The 19206-nt window shown below is 41.3% G+C and overlaps 1 protein-coding gene across 1 annotated transcript in view; it reads left to right on the plus strand.

The window, feature by feature from the left end:
* Window positions 1-1656: 1656 nt before the first annotated feature.
* The window catches only part of LOC127009748 (extracellular matrix organizing protein FRAS1-like), a gene marked incomplete at its 5' end in the record, with an annotated part of 60217 nt that continues 42667 nt past the window's right edge, over window positions 1657-19206 (plus strand). Inside the window, 8 exon segments of the mRNA XM_050883128.1 lie at window positions 1657-1692; window positions 10517-10708; window positions 12212-12371; window positions 15172-15389; window positions 15564-15723; window positions 16143-16249; window positions 17909-18028; window positions 18227-18579. Of these exon segments, the coding sequence (XP_050739085.1) occupies window positions 1657-1692; window positions 10517-10708; window positions 12212-12371; window positions 15172-15389; window positions 15564-15723; window positions 16143-16249; window positions 17909-18028; window positions 18227-18579 (1346 nt within the window).

Raw genomic sequence — 19206 nt, forward strand, 5'->3', positions numbered from 1 at the left:
AGGAGGCTGAGTACGACTATCTGGTAACGTTGGTGGGAAGAGCCTAGAAATGCATTGTGCCACGTACCAATGATAACGTAGTGCACATATTACGTCCTATAAATCGCTAGTTGACTGGATATTGGAGAGATATCTCAAATTCTCATCTTACGGGGAGAAGCCACCATTAGCTCGTGACGTCATCAGGCGGCAACGGAGTACAGCAGACGACAGTACCAGTATTTACCTATTTTTTTTTAGCTATGGCCACTCCAGCTTTCTTTTTCTTCTTCCAACCATTGTACACCAAGCTCACGGTCCCTCCCTCCTCCAGTCTCCTTATTCAGTGTGTATTTTCGTCCGTATTCTGAAACTTCCGGACGTGAACACCAATTTCCCCAACCACATGTCAGTTTTTTAGACTTCATGAATCTCAGAGGTTTTGTTAAAAAGATAATTAGACGAAACTTCAGCTTGGACTAAGTGACTGTAAATGATCTCTCCTTCAGTTGCATCCAATTATTCAAAAGATCGCCGTAATATCACTGTTTGTTAACGGGACAATGTTGATTACCAAAGGCACTTAGTCTTAATGTTGGACGTTTGCTCCCGGCGCCATTGTGTATAGAGGTAGAGAATATAATATCATTGCTGCGATTTTTAATTTCGTAGAAGATTATAAAAAAGGTGGAACATGGGACGCTTAATAATAACAATAGCACTTTTTTATTTGAATTGACTGTATTTGAATATCTTGAGACTGTTGCCACATTCACAGGTTTGATTTACACAAGTTAAGGGGTCAATGCCACAGTCCACGAACCACTATGGAGAATATAGTACGGTTTGGGCCACAAAGCTTCAGGACCCATTACTCTTCAGTATGTATGGTCTTACACACCCACGGTAGATAAGGCTTCCATAGAGGTCGTGGGAAATCTATGGGTAGTTATGAGCCTAGAGGTAGTTTGACAAGTCTTCTGCACCATGAACGTGATAAAAAAAATCTTATGAGAACCTGACTGATCTCCTTTGCGGCCGTTCGAAATATTTATTGAGAGAGCCGAAAAAAGTTTGAGCATAGCAGCGGGGATCATGTTTCTTAATGGTCCCTCTAAGCGAGAAAAATGAGTAAAAATCATCACTCACACAAACCATTTCATAATACATATCAAAGCATTTGTGATCAGTTTATGCATCATCTATTTTTGGGGGTTTATATCATGGCACAAATTTGGACCGTTGCTGCTACACGGTGAAGCCACAAATTTGGCCTGTCGCTGGTACCGGGTTAACTATTATCTTGAAACTTGCCATTTTTCACCTCTTTGGTTAACAGCTTGCACGGTTAAGGTTCTGCAACGTTGCCAGACTGTCGTATTCAGCCTCTTATATTTATCGACTTCCGACCCCAAATCTGTCTCCTGGTCCCAATTAACAAGATTCATTTATATATATCGTTAAAATAGTTAATTCTTGATATTTCTCGGCAATAGTTAGGCGTCAGAAACCGGTAAATACTATGCTCTGAGTACGATAATCTGGCAACGATGAGGTTCAGTGCCCCACATCCATTACTCTACGGGTTTCTCACGCCCAGGAGTAGGCACCATCTGTTCTGTCGCTCCCTCCATACATGATTTCATCCGTAAATAATGGCTCTCTTTCTCTCTCCCTTCAGATCTCTGCCACCAGGACGGCATCTACTACCCCGTGAGTATCTGCTGGTTCCCCACACATCGTACATCACGTCGCCTCGCCTTCCCACTCGGCCTCAAATTAGTCTTCATATCCTGTAACTCATTAATTTTCATCAGCGGCTGGAAACCTTCGCCTTGAGATAAATTATGTGTGTGTCTGGTGTGTCTTGTCTGTCTGTCTGTCTCCTCGTTTTTGTGTTTATTGTTCTGTGGTTTTAAAGTCGTCCATTGTTTTCTTTTGTTCTCATGTTTTCTTCCTTTTTCCCTTTTTTTTCTCTTTCTCGTTTCTTTCTTTCGGTTTTCTTCTTTTTCTTCTCCTTTCAAAGTCGTCTGTGTTGTTTTCTTTTGTCGTGATATTTTCTTTCTTTTTTTTTTCTTTCGTTTTAATTCTTTTTCTTCCCTTTTTTCTGTTTCTTTATTTGTGTTTTCTTTCCTCCTTTCTTTCCTTTTTTTCTTTCTTTTTCTTTTTTTTCTTTCTTTTTCGTATTCTTTCCCTCCCTTTTCTTTCTCTCTCTTTCTTCCTTTGTTTTTTTCCTTTTTCTTCCCGTTTTCTGTCTTTATTTATGTTTTCTTTCTTTCATTCTTCCCTCCTTTCTTTCCTTTTTTTTCTTTTTTTCCTTCCTTTTTTTCTTTCTTTCTCGTATTCTTTCCCTCTCCTATTTTCCTCACATTTATCTTTTTCTATTGTCTCTTTTGCTGTGTTCCCTCATTTCTTTCTTTCTTTCTTTCTTTTCTCATCTCTGTTTATCTATCTATTTCTTGTTTCTTTCTTTCATTTTTCTTTCTTTCTTTCTCTCCTTTATTGCTCGCTCTATTTATCTATCTATCTGGTTTCTTTCTTTTACTTTCCTTCTCTGTTGATGTTACTCTCTCTCTCTCTCTCTCTCTCTCTCTCTCTCTTTGTGTTTTCTTTTTCTCTTTCTTTTTTCTTTCTTTCTCTTCCTTTCCTTCTTTCCTTCCTTCCTTCTTTTTTTTCTTTCTTCTTTCTTTCGTTCCTTATTTTCTTTCTCTTTCTATCCAACTAACTTTTTTCTTTTTTCTCTTTCTTTATCTCTTTATTTATGTGTCTCTCCTTTCTTTTTCCCTGTATATTTCTCTCTCTCTCTCTCTCTCTCCCTGTCCTGTTTTTCCTCGTATTTATCTTTTTCTCTCTCGTCTCTCCCCGCATTTCTTTCCCCTGACAAGTGACGTATGACCTTGGCCGTCTCGACTCAACCAAGTTCTCGTTTTTGCTCCTTTTTTTCAGTTTTCTTCCCCGGTTTTTCTTTTTTTGCCTCATTTGTTTTCTGGTGGAGCTTTGTTTTCTTCCTTCTCTCTCTACATCAAATTATTTTTCTTATTTTCTTTTTTATTTCCGTGTTTTTTTTCTTTTTTTTCAGTGTAGTTTTAAAGTCGGGCATGATTTTCGTTTGTGCTTTCTTTCTTTCTTTTTCTTTCTTTCTCTTTCTCTTTTTCTTTTTCTTTATTCTTTCCTTCTTTCCTTCCTTCTTTCTTTTTTTCTTCTTTCTTTCTTTCGTTCTTTCTTTATTTTCTTTCTATCCAACTAACTTTTTTCTTTCTTTTCTTTCTTTCTTTATTCATTTATTTCTGTCTTTCTTTCTTTTTTCTCTCTATATCTATCTCTCTCTCTCTCTCTCTCTCTCTCTCTCTCTCTCTCTCTCTCTCTCTCTCTCCCTCCCTCTCCCTCCCTTCCTCCCTTCCTCTCCACACACATCCACATACCTTTCCACCACTCCCTGCCCGCCTATCAACACCTCCAACAAGCGTGATGAGGATGGGGAGGAGGAGGGAGAGGAAGGGCGAAGGAAGGGAGAGGAAGGGCGCGGGAAGCTGAGGGAGTGATGGATATTAGGGCGTGAAGGGAGGGCGGCAGGATAGTCTATATATTTTGGGTGGGCGGGGGGATGGGGTGGGGCGCACGTTGGGTGGGCGTAGTGGGCGGGATGGGTAGGTAGGAGGTGAGGGGCTGTCGATAAGAAAGGTAGAGAGGTTGAGAGGTAGAGAGGGAGAGAAATATGACGTGATTAGCATAAGGTAGCCTCACAGACTCCTTATGTTCTTACGTTCTTATATTTTGTCCGCCTTCACGCCTACCTCTCATAATCCTCCTGGTCTCGTCTCTCTCTCGGTCGTTCGGTGTCTCAGTCGCTCTCTCTTCATCTCACGTGCCCTTCTTCTTCCCCCCTCCCTTCCCAGCCTCTTGGAGATGAGTGAGGCCTGTCAACCCCTTTCAGATAACCTGTCGCCCGCCTCTCTGTCTTCCTTACCTGCCTTCTTCTCCTCCTCCTGCTCCTGCCGCTGACTCGCTTATCGCTTCATCTCCAGGTGGTTTGTTGTTTCTTTGGGTTTCAGTTTATTTGTTTTATCGAGGGTTTAATTACTTTTTTTGTTTTACTTTAGTGTGGTAAGTTTTGTCTGTCACTGTCTCTGTTTCTCTGTCTCTGTGTTTATGTCTGTCTGTCTATCTGTCTGTCTGTGTGTCTGTCTGTGTGTCTGTTTGTGTGTGTGTATGTGTGTTTGTCTCTCTCTCTCTCTCTCTCTCTCTCTCTCTCTCTCTCTCTCTCTCTCTCTCTCTCTCTCTCTCTCTCTCTCTCTCTCCATACGATATATAAATGTATGTATGTATATAAAATAGATAAACAGACAGATAGATAAGTAAATAGATAAATAGATAGATAGACAGATAGACAAAGATATTCTCCTTTTCCTCGTTAGCTGCATTTATCATCATTTTCCTCTTTCTATTTTTATCACGTTTTTTAACTTAATTTCTCCTCTTCTAACTCCTCTTCCTCCTCCACCTCATCATCATCATCATCATTATCTTCGTACATGTGTTTCCTCATCGTTTTTTCCTTCGTCATCCTTCTCTCCTTATCTTTTTCATTAACCGAGTGTTCCTCATTCTGCGTTTCTGGCTGTCTCATCTTTTTAGGATATAACACTTTACTTGTCTCTCCTCACATCATTTTTTATTTCCTTCATTCTTTTCTTTCCTTCTTCTCTTCCTTTACTGTCTGGTTCCCTTTCTTTCTCTCTCCCTTTCCACTATGCGTGTTTTTGCTTTCGTTATTCTTTTGTTTTTCTTCCTTCGTTCCTTCCTTCTCTCCTTTGCCTCGATGATGTTTCTTCTCTGTCTCTCCTCCCATCTTTTTTACTCCATTCCTAACTCTTTTTCTTTCCTTCTGCTCTCTCTTTACTGTCTTCTTCCCTGATTCCCTCTTTCTCTCTTCGCTATGTGTGTTCTTCCCTCCATTACTCTTCTTTCCTTTTTCTCTTTCTTTCTTCCCTCCCTCCTTTCCTCGCTTCCGTTATGTGTGTTCCTTACTTCATTATCCTCTTCTTTCCTTCTCCTCTTTTACTGCTTTCTTCCTTCCTTTCCTCTCTTCCGCTATGTGTGTTCTTCCCTTCATTCTTTTCCTTCCTCCTTCCCTCACTGTCTCCACTCGTTCCTTCCCTTCCTTCCCTCTCCTCCCCTCCCTCGCTATACTTACGGCCTGTCAGCCATGTGTCATCCTGCCAGACGCCTCTCTCTCCCTCTCCCTCTCTCCCCCCTTGGCGTTAGATAGACCCCAGCTGCTGCCTTCCTTACCACTGCCAGCTTTCTTCTTGCCCATGCTTGGCTTAAACACGCTACTTTCACCTCTGCTACTCACATCCCTGCCGCTCCCACCCGTATCTCCGTCCCTTCTGCTTGCTTCTTATCTGCCACGTCAACCTGTACCGCTCTGCTCTCGCTCTCACCTTTGCAAATGGCTCCTCCCCGCAGCTGCGTTCGCGTACATCACCATCACCCTTCCTTGCTTGTGCCATCCCCCTGGCAGCTTAATTCATGGCTCCCACTTATTCACCTAGTTCTCTCATGACATCCTCTCCCTCACTCATCCTTGCCTCATCACTGTCCGCCTCACTCACCCTTGCATGCTGCCTCCTGCTTCCCACTTTCGTTCGCGCTCTCGTATCTAAATCTTGCCTTTCAGACTCTCAGGCGCTGTCACTGATACTTCTGATGTGGTCAGCTCTTAATTTCTCCCTCCTCTCCTCACCCCGTCTGTGTATGTTTCTCTCTCTCTCTCTCTCTCTCTGTTTCTCTTTTTATTTCCTACTTCACACACACACACATACACACACACACACACACACACACACACACACACACACACACACACACACACACACACACACACACACACACACACACACACACACACACACACACACACAAATAAGAACGTAAAGAGTCTGCAAGAGGCCGGGGCCCGGTTGGCCTATACAAGGCAGCTCCTGTACGCCAAACACCACCTAACCTCTCTATCCATGAAATTATCCAACCTCTTCTTGAATGTATCTATGGTATTGGTCCCCACAACATGACTGCCAAGCCTGTTCCATTCATCCACCACTCTATTGGTAAATCAATTCTTGCCTATGCCTTTGTTGAATCTGAATTTATCTAACTTAAAACCATTGCTACGTGTCCTATATGGTTCTTTTACTACCGAAACCCTACTGACATCCCCTTTATTAAAGTCCTTCATCCATTTATAGAATTCGATCAGGTCTCCTCGCAACCTTCGCCTTTCTAGAGAGTGTAGATTTAAATGCTTCAGTCTGTCCTTATACGGCAAGTTTCTCACCCTCTGAATCATCTTCGTCATCCTCTTCTGTACAGATTCTAACACCATGATATCCATTCTGTAGTAGGGTGACCAGAACTGAACCGCATAATCAAGATGAGGTCTAACTAGTGCTAAGTAAAGTTTGAGGATGACTTCAGTGCTCCTATTGCTTACGCTCCTTGAGATGAAACCAAGGACTCTGTTTGCACACACACACACACACACACACACACACACACACACACACACACACACACACACACACACACACACACACACAAGCACGCACTCACGCACCCACGCACGCGAGCACACACACACACACACACACACGTATATATAAGATCCACACCAGTTAAGAAATTAAAAAGAAGAAAATAATATATCCAGTAATAATAATAATAATAATAATAATAATAATAATAATAATAATAATAATAATAATAATAATAATAATAATAATAATAATAATAATAATAATAATGTCAAAAATAACAATCACACCAGTGACATTATCGTCCACAACAACAACAACAGCAACAACAACAACAACAACAACAACAACAACAACAACAACAACAACAACAACAACAACAACAACAATAATTACCGTTACCACCACCATCACTAGCACTAATACTACTACTACTACCACTACAACTACAACTACTACTACTACTACTACTACTACTACTACTACTACTACTACTATTACTACTACTACTACTACTACTACCACCACCACCACTCTGCAACTTCTGCCTCCACACCCATCTGAAAAAATAACATCAATTTATCTTATTCAGCTCAACTACACATGAACAAGACTACTTTTTTCTTGTCCCTCCTCCTCTTTGTTTCTATCGTCTTCCCTCTTCTTCCTCTTCTTTACGTTCCTCTCCCTTCCTTTCATAACTTTCCCTTTCCTTTCTGACGAGCCTTTCCTTCTCTTCTTGTTTTCTTTTCACTTCCTCTTCGTTCTCCTCCCACCCTCATGCACCGCAAATTAATCTCCCTCTCTTATACTTTCTATTCTTTTTCCTTTCCTCTGACAAGCCTTTCCTTCTTCTTCTTTTTTTTCACACCCTCCTCGTTCTCTTCCCACTCCAATGCGCCTGAAATTTATCTCCCTTTCTCTCCGTTTCTTTTCCTTACGTTACTTTCCCTTCCCCTCTGGCAAACCCTCCCTTCTTCTCTTCTCTTCTTTTCTTTTCACATCCTCCTCGTTCTTTCTCTTCCCACTCCAATGCGCCTGAAATTTATCTCCCTTTCTCTCCGTTTCTTTTCCTTATGTTACTGTCCCTTCCCCTCTGTCAAACCCTCCCTTCTTCTCTTCTCTTCTTTTCTTTTCACATCCTCTTCGTTCTTTCTCTTCCCACTCCAATGCGCTTGAAATTGATCTCCCTTTCTCTTCGTTTCTTTTCCTTACGTTACTGTCCCTTCCCCTCTGGCAAACCCTCCCTTCTTCTTCTCTTCTCTTCTTTTCTTTTCACATCCTCTCCGTTCTCTTCCCAACCCCACGCACCGCAAATTAATCTCCTATTACAAATTTATCTCCCTTTCTCTCCGTTTCTTTTCCTTACGTTACTGTCCCTTCCCCTCTGTCAAACCCTCCCTTCTTCTCTTCTTCTCTTCTTTTCTTTTCACATCCTCTCCGTTCTCTTCCCAACCCCACGCACCGCAAATTAATCTCCCATTTCAAATTTATCTCCCTTTCTCTCCGTTTCTTTTCCTTACGTTACTATTCCTTCCCTTCTGGCAAACCCTTCCTTCTTCTCTTCTCTTCTTTTCTTTTCACATCCTCCTCGTTCTCTTCTCAACCCCACGCACCGCAAATTAATCTCCTATTACCTTGCTTATGGCGTTTTTGTCACGCGCTGTTCTTAATTAACATTTTTGCGACCACAATTTCAGCGTTCTTTCCCCGCCGCCGCCTCCTCCCTGCTCCTCCTCGCTCCCTTTATTCCCCTCGCACTTTCTTCTCCTCGACGTTCACTTTTTTACCGGGCTCTCCTGCATTATTCGCTGACAGGGTTTCATATAATTAGTGTGTGTGTGTGTGTGTGTGTGTGTGTGTGTGTGTGTGTGTGTGTGTGTTGTCATGTATACTTATGCGTGCCATGTATTTTCTCTATAAACATTACAAGGGAGACTAATAACATATATGCATTGTTTTCATACTTATGCCTTACTTATTTTTTCTTATTTATTTTTCTGGGCCCAAACTTATCGACGAGGCTTTCTTCTTGTGGGTAACAGGTTCCCTTTACTGTGGACGTGTTTTTGGGTACTGACGCTTCATGCAACACTAATTAAGCCTCACCTGGTTTATGCTAATCATTCCTCACATTTAGTCACTACTTCTTGAATGGCATCCTTCTCCCCTCTTCTCGTCTTTCATATCGTAACCTTTTAACTTCAAGAGCTGTCAACGTTACTTTATTGCAGTCTGCTCTTTAACTTCTATCTCTCTCTCCCTTCATATATCTTGCAGCCAACCCTCAACCTCCACTAGAACCCCCAAACTAATACCACAACGGTCCTAACCCCAAATTTCAACCTCAACCTCCACCTCACAGCCCTACTTCTATCCCCCTACCCTTACCTTCACCCCAACCCCAAAATCATACCTCAACCCCGAGTCTCCCCCCTCATCCTCCATTCCAACCTACGTCCCAACCTCCAACCTCCACCCTGAACACCCAAACTCCATTCCCTACCCTCCACTCCTACTCTCACACCTTCCCCATCAACCTCCATCAAGTCTTTTACCCCAACCCCTGACCCTTACTTCCAACCCCAAAACCCCACTCCCCAACCTCCACCCTTCACCCCAAACACCACCCCATTCACCTCCCCCACTCCTTCCACCTCAATCCCTCCACCACCTCACCCCAAACCCCTCCAGTCTCACCCCCTAACCCCGACCCCACACCCTCTTACACTCTTCAGCCTAACTCTTCAACCTCCCACCCCCAACCCTTCAACCCAAACCCATCAAACCACCTCCACTCCCCAGTCTCTCTACCCCATCCCCCCTCTCCCAACCCCCTCTCCACACTCCCTCTACCAGCTATCCCATAACACCGTACTTTATGTGAAATTGTGAAGGCTGTTCTTATGGTGGAAAAGATCAAGAAGTGTGGCGGGGGTGCGAATTTAACGTTGGGTGGCTCGTCTGAGTTTGTGAGTGCGTTGTTGTGGGGGGGTGGAGGGGGGGGGGGAGACAGTGAACGAGTGAGTGCACGGCCTTCTCGAGACCTTGCATTACCTCTCTCTCTCTCTCTCTTTTTTTTGAGTTGAGTAATTACTGACGATAACTCTTAGGTGACGACACTCCTCAATTCGCCAAGAGTAGACAGACTAACCTGACACACACACACACACACTAAATATATATATATATATATATATATATATATATATATATATATATATATATATATATATATATATATATATATATATATATATATAACAAAATTATGTATCCTCATGAACTATAATTTCCTAGATGTTTTTCGAGAATAAAATCGCTCACAAATCTGAAAAAAAACTAGTACCGTCTCGCTACTAATTCTTGCCTTCTTGAATTTGGCCCATCGATTAGTATTTTTTTATTGGCTGTATTCTTATGTTCGGACAATTGTTTTCTGTGAGACAATGATTTTGTACATTTCTGGCCTCAAGAAATCAGATCCCTATAATTTTCGAGCCAGATGCATTGAGATTACGAAAGCCTATTGATTATTGCTTTGTCTGATTTAGCATTAGTATCCCTGTGGTAAAAAATATTGATTAAATAATTGCATACGTGACATTGTGGCAAAATATTTATAGTTACGGGCTTAAGACATTCAACCTGAGGGCCAGAGGTTCGAGCCCTGCTACTTCCTCTATCATGGTGTGGTGAACTTGTTTGGTACCATTGCCTGGACCTTTTCGTTGATTCCCATTGCCAGTGTGTTCAAGGAAATGGGTATTTTCTTCTCTTCCAGTTGAGTAAGACACCTCAGCAACAATGACTCCCCGCATGATTATACAGTTTCAGCAGATAAGATAAAATTTAGCACTTTAAGTTGGTTCTTTGGTAAAACTTGAAAAAAAAGTTGAAAAGTATAGTTTCCATAAACCATAATTTTGTTGTTTCTGATCATCTCGTCATTTGTTCACTTGTTTTGGATCTCAATGCGATGCCTTTTGTTTTCCTTCATTCAGAATGGCAGCGAGTGGCGGCGAGACGCCTGTGTGCTGTGCCAGTGCCACGGAGGAGTGGCAGCGTGTGAGCGGGAGGCGTGTAGGATGCCTTCCTGCCGGCCACCCCAGCGGCTCATCCGACACCCCCAACACTGCTGTCCACAGTGCCTGCCGCCGCCAACGCCTTGCAAAGCAGGAGATTCCCTCTTCCAGGTAGATCCACTTAGCGTTGTTGGTTGTAACCTTCACAAACGTTATATTTGTATTCTATGAATCTAACTGTCACATATGTACTATGGCATTAAAGTACAAATAATCGAAATATACAGAGCGCATTTGTTATCTGGCAGAGTCAGAGTATTATTTATTCAGGATGGAACAAACCCAGGTAAGAGACCAATCGTCGTATTAAAAAGGGTACGGTCACTGGACTTTGTAGGAGTGTTCAAGTTGAATCTCATACTACATAGTACTGGTGTGTGTGTGTGTGTGTGTGTGTGTGTGTGTGTGTGTGTAGAAGATGGATAAATAGGTATACAGAAATAAATTTAGACAGATAGATAACAACAAAAAAACATAAAATCAGGAGTCTGCGAGGGGCCGGTAGACCTATGCAAGGCAGCTCCTGTTAACTTCAGCCCACCTAACCTTACTATCCATGAACGTCACTAGCCTTTTCTTGAATGTGTCGTAGCTTACTGATACTCATCAACATGCCTCACACATGACTTATGGACGTTACGTATTTTTTGGAATATGCTGTTTATTTATTTTACAAAGTTTGGGCTTAATTATCCACATCCTGAGTCTTGATCCGGTGGGGGAAGGACCGTTAAAATGTACTGGCAACTATTGCGTATGCCCCCAGCACACACACACACACACACACACACACACACACACATAGTAAAAAACTGAGGCAAAGAAGATGCTTGAGAGACAAAGAAATATACCTTCCCACAAAGAAATATAGAGGTTTGGAACAGACTAAATGAGGATGTAGTATCGGCGAGGAGTGTGCAAAGCTTTAAGGAAAAGTTGGATAAATGTAGATACGGAGACGGGACCACACGAGCGTAAAGCCCAGGCCCTGTAAAACTACAACTAGGTAAACACACACACACACACACACACACACACACACACACACACACACACACACACACTTACCCTACTCCTATTCTCGCTCTTTTTTTTTTCCTCTTTCCTCTCTGGCTTCTTCCTGTCCTCCATATTTCTCTCACTTCTTTATTGACTTTCATTTCTTCTGCTTTCTTGAGTTGCTGTTTTCATGCTTCTTTTCTCTTAGTATTTTTTTGTTTTTGTTTTTAGCTGTGGTGTACTTTTTAATTTGGCCTCTCCTTCTTTCTTCCTCCTGTATTTTTTTGTCTCCTTTCCTTATAGGTCTTAATCTTTTTATTCTTATTTTTTTATTGTTTTGGATATTCTTTCCCTTCATGCTCCCCTTTTCGTTGGAGAATAGAGATAGATAGATAAATATATAGCGTAGTAGATAGATTAATAGGTAGATAAATAGATAGATAAATAGATAAACAGATAGATAAACAGAGAGAGAGAGAGAGAGAGAGAGAGAGAGAGAGAGAGAGAGAGAGAGAGAGAGAGAGAGAGAGACTTACATAAACTTACATAGAAAATCAGATTGTCAGCGCTCTCTCATGTGATGGTGGTATTGACAGATCTTTGTGTTTCCTCCAGGATGGTGAAGTGTGGTCCCCCGGGGGGTGTGAGCAGTGCCAGTGTATCAGCGGAACAGTGTCCTGCGGCCGCCAGTCCTGCAATGTCAGCAGCTGCCCCGAGGGTCAGGTGCCCCTGCAACTTCCTGAAAAGTGCTGCCCAGAGTGCGTACCGTTGGGCCGTGAGTATTCTGCTGTCACTCAAAAAGAAAATGTAATGTGTATTATTTGGCGGCCCCATCAAAGATTGGTTTTATTAACTTGCAAGATTTCTGGACGAAACTTATTTTTTTCTGATAGGTTTTGACGTGTAGTTTGATTAGATTGTTTTTCCTCACAACTCTCGGAAACTTAATAAATCAATGGTAGCAATGGTTGGTATAGATTTGTGAGAAAAAAAAAAACTTTAAATAGGAAAGTCTTTAAGTTTCCCGGGGAGGCAACATCAGCTGATGCCGAAGCAGCATCAGTGTTCCCACCTGTTAAACTAAAAGCGATTATTGAACAGGGCGAATACATTCTGGAACAAATCATTAATTGTGACAAGACAAGATTGTTTTAGATGCCAAATCGCACTATAGCAGGAGGAAATCAGCCGCTCAGTCGCACGGTGGCGCCTCCGAAAGCTGAACCGCCCAGAGCCTCCTCGTGGCGTGCGGGATCTTGGAGGAATAATACATAAAGTGGCCCTCAGCGGGTCGCTCTTCAATGAGGTGAAGCAAGGGGGGTAGTAGGGCGGAGCTTAGCCAGTGGGCGGAGCCAGCAATTCCACCAAAAACATTACATTTCTCGCTCCCAGATCGTCGGCGTAAATGAGCTTGTCTGCCTTATTTCTTCCACATATCATATGTTTTTAGTTATTCAACTGCTGCAGTATATGCACTAAGGATGTATGTACAGGTTTTAATAGAAAAACACCAGCATTTCCTTGCCTTTATTCCTTAGCAGCTGAGAAGAAACGTTCCACACTCGCCTTGATCCTTCACACTTCCTCTGTATAATGATCATTATATATTGACCATGGTCTTACTTTTAATGTAGAAGCATATACAGCCTTCTATGTAGGGCGTCTCAGATTTGATCAGAACTCACTACGAGTAAATAGAAGGAAGTATTGGGACAGGAAGGAGAACACTTACCCATACGCAAATAATAGTCTATATTTGACTCGACGCCAACCAACCGTGTTACACAATCATGCATGTCATTGCTGGAGGTATATTAACCAGTAAATGGAGAAAATGAAACATACAGGTCAGGCACCAATTACTGAGAGGAGTTGGTTACATTATGTTTTTAGGGAGAGAAATGGTTGTGGAGTGGTGGAGATGGCTTGATCACCAGAGATAAAAATAAAAACTTACAAAAGTGGAATGAATAATTGAAGATAACTCCTGTAAGAGAGAGAGAGAGAGAGAGAGAGAGAGAGAGAGAGAGAGACGTCATGCCCTCTCCTTGTATTCTTCCTCCAAGTGCGGGACCAAAAGAATGTCGAAACCATGTGCGGGACGGGGTCGGTCAAGGATTCTAGAATCACTGGTGTCGGTCAAGGATTCTAGTCTCCCTTGTGTCGGTCAGGTATAGTCTCCTTGGTGTTGGTACAGAAGAGCGGGGTGTCAGGAGTAAGTGTAAAGGGTGTGGTTGACAGGGCAGGAGTGCAGAGAATGTGAACAGGACAAGACACCCCAGCAATGGACTTGAATGGAGCCAGCCGGGTGGTGCTGCTGGAGGGGACACCAGCGGCAGTGAGGAGTGTGGCTAGTGCTCCCTAGAAAAGACAGTAATAACTGATGAGACTATATAATAATATCATATAGTCTCCTTGGTGATAACGCACTCGTGTGAGGTGCGCAACATTTGGAGGTGTTTACAAGCTGGTGTGTGAAAATCATAGATGTTGTTGGTCTGGAGAGAATGCAGGCCTCAGATGCAGACGAGTATGGGGAAACACTAGAATAATTCCAAAAGAAAAAAACAATAAGGCTCAGTTAAGGACAATGGAGAAAGTTAGATCTTTTTTTAATGATAACTGATGAAAAGCAGACTGTGTCAATTTTACCAAACTTCAAATTCTTGCAACAGTGAACTGAAACTGAAGAAAGTGAACATTAAGGTGGATTGCATTCACAGAAACTTTTCATTTAGGAATAAAATTGTAGTGCCACCATTATACAGTAGCTTGGTCCGACCTCACTCCTAGGGCTTTGTATTGCTTGGTCTCCATCATGCAGAAGACATTAAGGAATATGTTCAATGCAAGGCAAATTAGGCAACTAAGATGGTCTGATCCTTGGACAAGAAACCTTAAAAGAAAAGTTTGTTAGTGTGTTTCCATGTGTGAAGGAATGACTCCAGAGTGCACCAAATTATTCTTCACCGACACTGTTGAGTGAGGAGGGAATAACTTTCAGTCTTCAGTGGTTCAGAGCATTACAGTTGATTAATTTAAGAAGGAATTTGACAACTACTTCCTGCACTCTAAAATTTGTAAAACAGACTGTGTCATGGTTTCTGTTTTATGTTTCATTTAGGTTTAGGAACAGACCTCCTGGTCTGGATCGTAGGGTCTGTGTGGTCTGAGTATTTATGTAAATCTATGTAAGACTAAATTAATCCACCAGCCCAAAGTTTGGTGAAAGGAAACAACTACTATACCATTGCAGTAAAAGTAATAAACCCTATTTTTATATCTTTACTTGAGCTGAGCATGTATTGTATACTATATGGCATATTTTACTTTGTTTGAAAATAATTCACCATTTAAGGAGGGTGGAGTGGAAAACTTGTCATTTGTATCATTTTAGGACTTGTTTTTTTACATTAAATTTGTGTGGCATATGTAACACACTAATAACATGGTTAAAGTCAAGCTTTGGCAGTACATGTCATCCTGCAGGACAGAGTATAGGACTTTGGTGTCTGAGCATAAGAAAATTACTTTGACATATAGATATTATAGAGGCATGATGGCTTATCTTGCAGGACCATGCAAGGTGGGGAATGAAGTGCATATAGATGGTGCTTTGTGGTCACCTGTGGCCTGCACTCACTGCCAGTGCCGTGATGGGAGGACACTGTGCTATGTCGCCCAGTGCCCTCAGCTCACATGCCCTGCTAACCACACTCTGGAGGTCACTCAAGGCTCATGCTGTCCTAGGTGTGTGGGAATACCATGTGAGGTGGAGGGAAGAATATTCAAGGTAAGTCTCTTGCATCTTTAATCCTTCTCTCATGAAATAAGTGTCAGGAATTTTGCTCTTCCTGATACATAATTTATTCCTACAAGACAATTAGTTATTACAATTAAATCTAAGTATGTATATATTTTTGTTACAATCATTACTTATTATTTTTTCTGTGTGTGTGTTTATTAGTCTGATGAACATTGGAAAAAAAATGACTGTTTGGACTGTGTGTGCCTGGCTGGGCGTGTCCTGTGCCACCAACAAGAATGTCCCGGCCTCCAGTGCCGGCCAGATGAGGAACTATATCAAGAGGAAGGTGTCTGTTGTCCTACTTGCACCAAGAAGCAGGGTGAGTGAAAAGATAATTTCATGAGATAAGTGTCACGAATTCAATCTCTTTCATATAATTTGTTTACTCAAGACAATCAGTAATTACAATAAAATCATAAATATGTACGTAGATATTTTTGTCACTGATAAGAATGATCCTCATCATGAATGATAACTCCGTTTCTACTAAGGTACAGTGAGAAGTCACAAAAAGTTTGAGTTTTGACAAGACTTTGAGCCAAAAATGTAGGAGATAGTGGACCAGTACAGAGTCTGTCTGTCTGTCCCATTTTGTGGCTGCATAAGATAAGCTGTGGATTATGGAAACATAATTTTAATCCCCATTTCTTTGAAATGGAAACGATAATATCAAAATGAAATGTGGAGAATCACAGTAATAACTGTTTTAATGTGTACTTTTTTCCTTGTATCCTATAGGTTGGTGTCGACTTGAGAATGGTACACGGTTAGCTCCAGGACAAGTGTGGGGCAATACTGCTTGTGACCTTTGTACATGTCAAGAGGGCAAGATTATATGCAATAAGGTATACAAAGTCACTTAAGAAGTTGTGTATGTATGTGTGTGTGTGTGTGTGTGTGTCTGTGTATTTATCTAGTTATATTTACTTAGTTGTGGAATATGGGAGAGGAGCTACGATCGTGCTGTCCCATCACCATATCTATTATAATCCAACTTGGCTTTAAATTCATGAATCATCTTTGCGTGGACCACATCTTTTTCCAGGCCATTCCAGGTCACCACTACTCTGTGGAAAGCTGTTCTTCTCTATGTCTCTTCTTCAGCCTTCCTTTTTCATCTTCCTTCCATGACCTCTTGATTTTCTTGTATCCCATATTATTAGATCTTCTTTGTTCACTTTCTCCATCCCACTCAGCACCCTATATTCCACAATCAGATTTCCTCTCTCCTTCCTTTATTCCAGTGTCGATAGGTTCAGCCACTTCAATCTCTTTTCGTATGTTAAATCTTTGTGTGTATTTACCTATTTGTAGTTTACCGGGCCTGAGCTAAGCTCTGATAGTTCTGTCTCCGTATCTACATTTATCCAGCCTTTCCTTCATTTGTTGGACACTGTTTGCTACCACCACCTCTTCCCGCAAGCTGTTCTATGTGTTAACACTTCTATGTGGAAAACTACACTCTTTTAAGTCACTCAAACAGGTTCCTTTATTAAGTTTCTTCCCATGTCCTCTCAGCCCTTGCATTCTTGCGGTTAAGAAGAGATCATCCCTATCCACCTCGTCAAACTTATTTATCAACTTATACAGCATTATCAGATCTCCTCTCTCCCTTCTCTTTGTTCCAGTGTTGTCAAGTCCATCTCCTTCAATCTGTCTTCATACGTCATATTCGAGAGTTCTGGGACCATTTTAGTTGCAATTCTCTGTATCCTTTCCAGCTTTCTGATATCCTTCTTATTGTGAGGCGACCACACAACTGCAGCATATTCAAGCTCTGGTCTTATCATTGTTGTTATTATTTTCTTCATCATTTCTTTGTCCATAAAATGAAATGATACCCTTATATTTTGCATCATCCTGTAGGTTTCTCCAAACAGCTTGTTTATGTGTTTCTCTGGGAATAGTGTGTCTTGCATCGTTACTCCCAAATCTTTTTCTTCATGTACCACCTTTAAGTTTTCTTCTCCCATCCTGTATGTTTTCCTTGGTCTGTTTTAACTTTTCCCCTTTTTTAATTTGGTACAATGTTCGCTCTCTTCCATTCTAAGGGCACTTTTCCTGTATTTCTAGAGTATGTTATTATGTCATAAAGTGGATCCAATAATTCATTTCTACACTCTTTTAGCACTTGTCCTGAGATTCCATCCGGTCCCATAGCTTTCCTTCCATCTAAGGTTTTCATCTGCTGTATCAGTTCTCCTTTATCAACCTTTACATGATTCATTGCAATTTTTGAGACCCCAGTCAAAGTTGGTTTCTTCCATAACACTTTATGAAAATTTTTATTTAATAGTATTTCTACAATTTCTTTGTCCTTTTCATAGATTACATTTTTTCCTTTAGCCTGTGTGTGTGTGTTTGCTGCTGGATTTCAAGTGCTATCAGGGTGTTGGAGCCAACATATCAATTTACAGATCATTGCTTTTATTTTGATTGATGCATTGGGACAGTTTATGAAAGATAAGGGTATGGGTCTCTGTTAATTTTGGCTATTTGGCCAGGTAGAATGTGGTGGGACAAGGTGTGGTGTTGGAGAATCCTTCGTTACTAAACCTGGAGCCTGCTGTCCCGAATGTGTTGTGGACCATTCTATGTGTCTAGTTGATGGGGCAATTAAAAAGGTGAGTCAAGTGTTTGATTACTTATGCTCTGAGTACACATTACTTTGAGAATAATTATCTGGTCCACAAGTATACATAATTTTTATTTTTATTGGGATGTAATAAATATCTTCAAAACATGTTTAATGTGTCACAACTTTTAATATACAATATATACAAATCATAAATATTGCTGTCATAAGTGTCATCTTAACACAGAATGGAGACGTTTGGAAGTCTGGTAAGTGTCAGCTGTGCTCCTGTATCACTGGGGAAGTCACTTGCTATCAGCCTTCCTGCCCTGTCTGCCCCAGAGGAATGGTAGCAACAACAAAAAATCACAGTGACTGCTGCCCACAGTGTCAGGCCATCACATGTCCTAGCCACTGTTCAGTTTGTCTTCCTGGTAGCCCACAGCCATTGTGCACAGTTTGCCTAAAGGGATATTACCGTCAATCAGGTGTATGTGTGAAAGAATGTGGACAAGGCAGCTTCCGGCAGGGTTCGGAGTGCATTAGCTGTCATCCCACGTGCTCAGCGTGCTCACAGGCAACCATGTTTCACTGTATGAAGTAAGTTTTATTTTACATTGATCATTTCCATTCCCTTCTCCCTCCACCCATGCATCTCATTCACTGCTATTTAAGTTATGCCTACTTCTCTTACTAATACCGTCTTACATCTAAGTAAAGTGGGGAGTATACTCTAAGCTGTGTTGATGTTCATCTCCATTTTGTTGGTCTTTGAGCCTGTGCTGGGTAGGAACCCATTACCCTAGAACACAGCAGGTGTGGCATCCAAGTTATTACAGTTTACTTTCCCCAGATTTCCCCAAGTACTCATTTATCAATTAACCTGAAAGGCAAGATGAACTGCTGGATGGTCTGTGCACCAACTGCCCTAATTAGAATCAAACCTGGACCTGCAAGTTCATAGCTAAGCATAATGGGCTGGAGCTGACCATCAGGCCCCACAAAGAAAGCTTACTGGTGCAATTGCCAAAAAAAAAAAAAAAATAAATAAAAAAAAAAAAAAAAAAATATATATATAGATATATATATATATATATATATATATATATATATATATATATATATATATATATATATATATATATATATATATCAGATAGTCTTGCACTTTTTTTATATAAAAAAAATTGTGTTCACTTCCAAAAGCTATGGTTTGCCTAAATTGTA

This window comes from Eriocheir sinensis, chromosome 41 (genome assembly GCF_024679095.1).
Source record: "Eriocheir sinensis breed Jianghai 21 chromosome 41, ASM2467909v1, whole genome shotgun sequence".
NCBI lineage: Eukaryota > Metazoa > Arthropoda > Malacostraca > Decapoda > Varunidae > Eriocheir > Eriocheir sinensis.